Source organism: Stomoxys calcitrans, chromosome 4 (genome assembly GCF_963082655.1).
Source record: "Stomoxys calcitrans chromosome 4, idStoCalc2.1, whole genome shotgun sequence".
Taxonomy (NCBI): domain Eukaryota; kingdom Metazoa; phylum Arthropoda; class Insecta; order Diptera; family Muscidae; genus Stomoxys; species Stomoxys calcitrans.
Genome location: NC_081555.1, coordinates 76983082 through 76989520, shown reverse-complemented (window position 1 = coordinate 76989520; position 6439 = coordinate 76983082). Strand labels below are relative to the sequence as shown.

At 38.1% G+C, this 6439-nt stretch overlaps 1 protein-coding gene across 1 annotated transcript; it reads right to left on the bottom strand.

Moving 5' to 3' along the window:
• Window positions 1-2780: 2780 nt before the first annotated feature.
• On the bottom strand, window positions 2781-5973 carry LOC131996966 (uncharacterized). Its single transcript, XM_059367176.1, has 2 exons — window positions 5738-5973; window positions 2781-3098 (listed from the first exon to the last, which is right to left on the bottom strand). The coding sequence occupies exons 1-2, from the start codon at window positions 5971-5973 to the stop codon at window positions 2828-2830; spliced, it is 507 nt and encodes a 168-aa protein (XP_059223159.1). The 3' UTR covers window positions 2781-2827.
• Between the last annotated feature and the right edge of the window lie 466 nt (window positions 5974-6439).

Sequence of the window (6439 nt, the reverse complement as noted above, 5' to 3'; positions counted from 1 at the left end):
CAGAAAATCTATCGCACTGAGAACGCCATTCGGACTCTTTTATAAAAAAGAGGCCCCTTATCATTGCGCTTTAACTTGCATCGGACAGCACTCAGTGATATGTGAGAAATTTGCCCCTGTTCCTTGAAGGAATGGTCATTTGCTAGCTACCTGAATTATATACTTGTTATTTGTAGGACGTTGGGGATTGCAAATGGGCCCTATCGGTTAAGATTTGCACCCATATTAACCAATCTTTCGTTATGTCTCTTTTGTTATATGTTATTCATAGTGGAGGGTATATAAGATTCGGCCCGGCCGAACCTAGGCGCTTTTACTTGTTATATGTATGAAGATAGATAAAAGAAATATGTATCCCACAATCTTCTGAAAAACGTGGGTAATAAATGCTAAAACAAAATCCTGAAAAATCATTTGTTTTATGCCAACAAAAAATGTTTTGTTGTTTAAACTGCAATTTAAAACGCCCACACACTGAACACTGTGCACAGTGTGTGTAGTTGCATTTTCATATTGTTGCCACAATAATCCTTCCAAGTTACCATGATGTATATTTTAAAAATATTGATTTTATTGTTGAATTTGCTTCTATGGTATTGTATTTCGCACATTTTCAAAATGGGCGTTAGTATGGGATCTATACAGACTTCTTTGCGGGCTTCTGGCAAACATGGAACAAGGCCTGTACAACGTGTATGGCAGTGTCTGCATTATATTTAAATGTAAATATCTGTCTGGCCGTCGTTTGTCAATATGTCCCATTGAAGATATTATCTTGATTTTGTTGCTGTTTGGTCTTGCAACGATTTTAATGGGTTTTTTCCCCGTGGTCCCTACAACCAGCCCGCCCACACAAAGGCCCCACCCAAACACAATCATCGTCGTCACACTTCCTTTCACAGCCATATTTCATTGTTATTGTTGGCATTGTTGCTAGCATTGCTGCTGTTGCCGCTATTATTTGTGTCCCTTACTAAATATCGAAAAGATGGCATCCCATAACCCCCATAAACCCCAAAGCCCATCCTTTAAGGAAGAACATGGCATTAAAAGTGACATGATAAACAAAATTGTAAACTTGACAGGATTAGTAGCTATTTAAAAGCGACACAGTAGTATGCTGTCTCAGAAAAAAGTGTGCAAGCAAAGGATTGTCAATTATCTCGGCATAAAGAAGCAATTTACATACAAATGGTAGTTCTAGTTCTATAGCCAAAAAATAAACTCAAGAACACTTTACATCCCAGCGGAAAACTTGAGAAGGTCTGACATTTAGAAACCTTCCCAACAGAGCAAAACAAACTTTAAAAGCCCTTCAATATGACTTGACTTAATATAAGATCTGTGATCGAAACTTTTTCACTTTATAAATTCACTTGGTTCAAAAGAACAAAAGAAAACCTATAAGGAAATTTCTTAGCTATGAGTTCCTCATGTCTTTGCACAATTAACAGAAGAAAATACGAACAAAAAGCAAGCCTTTATCAAACATATATAAGGCTTTTGACGAAGTCATTGTTCGGTGTACGATAGTCCAGTAGATAGCACATCGGCTTAGCAAACAGAGGGTTAGTGGATCAAATCACGGCGAAGGCAAATTGAGTTCTCTCAAATATATATGAGAAAGCATTATTATTTTCTTTTTTGCTGTCCTACACCTTCAAAACCTCCTACGGCCTTCTGTAAGCCCTTCTTTTGGCTATGAGAAGTGATAACCTTATGTTTTTGGACACGCCTTGTTACGTAGCAAGGGGTAGGGAAGGTCTCTGGAATATCTTGTGTCTGCGAAATAAGGCATTTTAGAAGCAGCTTATATTCCTCAACTTTCCCGCTGGGATGTAGTGTAAACAACGTCTTTTATTTTAATGTTGTCACTCACACCGATGATATAATCATTTTACGTTCAGCAATCTTCGATAAGCATATACTAATTTCTATATTAACAAGTAAAAAGTGTTAAGTTCGGCTGGGCCGAAATTTGGATACCCAACACCTCGGGCATATATATGAAAACCACCTTTCGTCATAATCAAGTGAAAAATTCACATTTTATTTATTATAGCAGCTATATCCAATTATAGTCCACTCTGAGCCAAATTGCAGAAAGATGTCGAAGAGCCTTACACAACTCACTGTCCAAAATTTAGGCGAAATCGGCCAATAAGTGCGTCATTTATGGGCGCAAGACCTTAAATCGAAAGCTCCAAATCTGGACGGATCTGGGCCAAATTAAGGAAATATGTCTAAGTCCCCATCACAAGTCACTGTCCCAAATTTTAGCAAAATCGGACTATAAATGCGCCTTTTATTGGCACAAGACCTTAATTCGAGAAATCGGCCCATATGGCAGCTATATCCAAATATGCACCGATTTGGGCCAACTTGAAGAAGAATGTCGAGTGGCCTAACACAACTCATTGTCCCATATTTGAGCAAAATCGGATAATAAATGTGGCTTTTATGGGCCTAAGACCCTAAATCGGCGGATCGGTATATATGGGGCTTTTACTTTATATGGAACAACAGATTCCATGGAAAATTTATTTTCGACAATGAAAGATCTTTTAGTGAAATACCATGCTACGAAAATATTGGGTTGCCCAAAAAGTAATTGCGGATTTTTAAAAAGAAAGTAAATGCATTTTTAATAAAACTTAGAATGAACTTTAATCAAATATACTTTTTTTACACTTTTTTTCTAAAGCAAGCTAAAAGTAACAGCTGATAACTTAAATAGTTCAGAGGGTAACCCATCGTCTTCTGCTGCCTTGTTGTTCCTTAGTCGGGTCACTGCTACTTGGACCTCATTCTGACTGGGAGGTAAACATTATATACCATCATCAGGGATTGGTTCTGCGGTGTCCTCTTTGCCGCCATCGTCGGACACTAGCAGTTGGGTAAAATGTTCTTTACATATCCTCAGCATTTTATCTGTGTCAGACACCAGATTTCCTTCTTTGTCTCTGCAGGAGGATGTGCCTGCTCCAAAGCCGTCAGTTTGATGTTTAATTCTTTGGTAGAATTTCCGGACTTCAATCTGGCAATTTCGTCCCAAAATTGTTGAAGAGATTTCTAGAACAGCGGAGTGTTGAGCGTTCCTGTGGGAAAAAAGGACAATTTTAGGGAAAGGGCCACTTAACCTAAGTTAATTGCAATACTCTAAAAAGTGTAGATGATATGACAGTTTAATACATTATTAATAATATATTTAAAAAATCAAATATAAATTCCAAAATCATAAAAAGAATTAAAAAAAAAAAAAAACAAGTAAGAGCGTGCTAAGTTCGGCCGGGCCGAATCCTATATACCGTCAACCATGGTCGCATCTGTCGAGTTCTTTGCGCAGTATCTGTGCTTATGCAAACAGAGTAATAAGGATAAGGACGGAGGAGCAGCTGTATCAAGTTTTAGTCCGATTCGGGGCTCAAGAAGCGACATCGGGAGATCGGTTTATATGAGAGCTGTATTAAGCTATAGATTGATTCTGACCCTATTGCACACATAAGTTGAAGGCCATGAGAATTGCGCTCTCTAGAGGCTCAAGGAGTCAAGACCCAAGATCGGTTTGTATGGCAGCTATATCAAAACATGGACCGATTTCAAGCGGCTAGCTCTACTCCTTCAAAAGTTGGCGTGTTTTCGACAGACAGACAGACGGACGGACAGACGGACCGACATAGCTAGTTCGACTTAAAATGTCACGACGATCAAGAATATATATATACTTTATGGGTTCTTAGACGCATATTTCGAGTTGTTACAAACAGAATGACGAAATTAGTATACCCCCATCCTATGGTGGAGGGTATAAAAATATTGATTCTTTGGAATGAGGTAATTACTGTAAGATTTAACAGAATTCTTATTGTTTTCAAGTTTTTTTTTTGACTATTCAAATAGTATTTTTTTATACCCTCCACCATAGGATGGGGGGTATACTAATTTCGTCATTCTGTTTGTAACTAGTCGAAATATTCGTCTGAGTCCCCATAAATATATATATTCTTGATCGTCGTGAAATTTTATGTCGATCTAGCCATGTCCGTCCGTCTATCTGTCGAAAGCACGCTAACTTCCGAAGGAGTAAAGCTAGCCTCTTGAAATTTTGCACAAATACTTCTTATTAGTGTGGGTCGGTTGGTATTGCAAATGGGCCATATCGGTCCATGTTTTGATATAGCTGCCATATAAACCGATCTTGGGTCTTGACTTCTTGAGCCTCTAGAATGCGGAATTCTTATCCGATTGGAATGAAATTTTGCACGACGTGTTCCGTTATGATATCCAACAACTGTGCCAAGTATGGTTCAAATCGGTCTATAACCTGGTATAGCTGCCATATAAACCGATCTTGGGTCTTGACTTCTTGAGCCTCTAGAGTGCGTAATTCTTATCCGATTGGAATGAAATTTTGCACGACGTGTTTTGTTATGATATCCAACAACGTTGCCGAGTATGGATCAAATCGGTCCATAACCTGATATAGCTGCCATATAAACCGATCTTGGGTCTTGACTTCTTGAGCCTCTAGAGTGCGCAATTCTTATCCGATTGGAATGAAATTTTGCACGACGTGTTTTGTTATGATATCCAACAACTGTGCCAAGTATGGTTCAAATCGGTCTATAACCTGATATAGCTGCCATATAAACCGATCTGGGGTCTTGACTTCCTGAGCCTCTAGAGTGCGCAATTCTTATCCGATTGGAATGAAATTTTGCAACACCTTTTTTATTGTTACTTTCAATAACTATGTCAAATAAGGTTCAAATCGGTTCATAACCTGATATAGCTGCCATATAAACCGATCTGGGATCTTGACGTCTTGAGCCTCTAGAGGTCGCAATTATTATCCGATTTGCCTGAAATTTTGTACGACGGATCCTCTCATGACCATCAACATACGTGTTTTTTATGGTCTTAATCGGTCTATACAGCTCCCATATAAATCGATCTCGCTATTTTACTTCATGAGCCCCCAAAGGGCGCAATTCTTATTCGAATTGGCTGAAATTTTACACAGGTCTTCAACATATAATTTAATTGTGGTCCAAACCGGACCATATCGCTCTAATAGCAGAGCAAATCTTTTCTTATATCCTGTTTTGCCTAAGAAGAGATGCCGGGAAAAGAACTCGACAAATGCGATCCATGGTGGAGGGTATATAAGATTCGGCCCGGCCGAACTTAGCACGCTTTTACTTGTTAGGTATTCCTACGACTAATAAGATTTTGATTACTGGTATTCCAATGCGTAATGATACGTGCTTACCTAGTTTTTGCTGGGTAACTTAAGATTCTGTGAAAGTCTGAATAAAGACATACAAACATTTACAACGCAAAAAATTTTTTCTTTTGGAATTTCCTATATAAATCTCTTTTCAAAATCTTCTTTCATCTAAAGTATCATAACATTACAATATCCTCAGCATCCTTTAAAAGTTGTCAACCACAATTATTGCAGGAAATACTTTACTAGAGATTTCTTTAAAGTTTGACACAAACTATCAATAATTTTTTGCAAAGCAACGTGAAACGCAAACATGCTAAACTATCAAAGAGACCAAATGAAAGTAAAAGGAGACGGGGTAAGAGAAAAGAACCAACTGTCGTTAAAATAAATAGTTGTAATCTCGAACACACATGTGACTTGGTTGACTAACACTCACTTCAACTCTTCAGTTTATCATCAAATCCTGCCATTTATCAATGTACTCGTCGTTCACTCACAACTTACCACACTCTTCGTTCCTTGCTCCCTGTGTATGTAGCTTTTGGTTTGTAATTCGCAATTCCAAATACGATACAACTGCAGGATAAAGCAACAACAGGAAAAACTTCGCGCATACGACAACGAAAACAACTACAATAAACAATATTTGTTGGTGGTTTTTCACCGCCCCTACCATTCTTTGGTGAGGAGCAATAGCGCATTGTTGCTTTACCACTAACACGCATCCAAAGAAAGTTCATTAGAGTTAGAAAATGGTGTCAGTAATGATTACTTTTCCTACTATTAGTCAAGCATAGAATATTTTAAAACTTTAATAAGTTTCTTCCCCCTGCAGAAGATGTGCTAAATTGTAAACTTTGGTATGCTAACATTGTGCACGACCTAGAAAATCTTAAAGTAGAATTTTCATACCGGACTTAAGAAAGTCTGACAAAATCTTATTGTTATAAAAAGCTCATTGGAGAAGAGTGGGGACTTTGCGAATAATCATTGCGATCATTAATATTCACCTTTATGGGTCAGGTCATATAAATAATCCTCCACCGGAGTAAAACAGCTACACACGCTTTGTGGAGAAAATCGGCAAGGGCAAGGTTTATATTGCCTTAATGCAAAAGCCATGGACGACCCGGAACAAAATTTCTGGACTAAACCACCAATTACATATAAAATGCTCCAGCGTCTCATCATCTCGCCCACAAGCCC

Bases quoted from the DNA above. Each gene is read 5' to 3' on its own strand.
- LOC131996966 (XM_059367176.1), bottom strand. From the start codon at position 5,973: ATGAACTTTCTTTGGATGCGTGTTAGTGGTAAAGCAACAATGCGCTAT. The intron at 3,099-5,737 runs GTAAGTTGTGAG...TTTTTCCCACAG, and splicing joins AGCAAGGAACGAAGAGTGTG to GAACGCTCAACACTCCGCTG.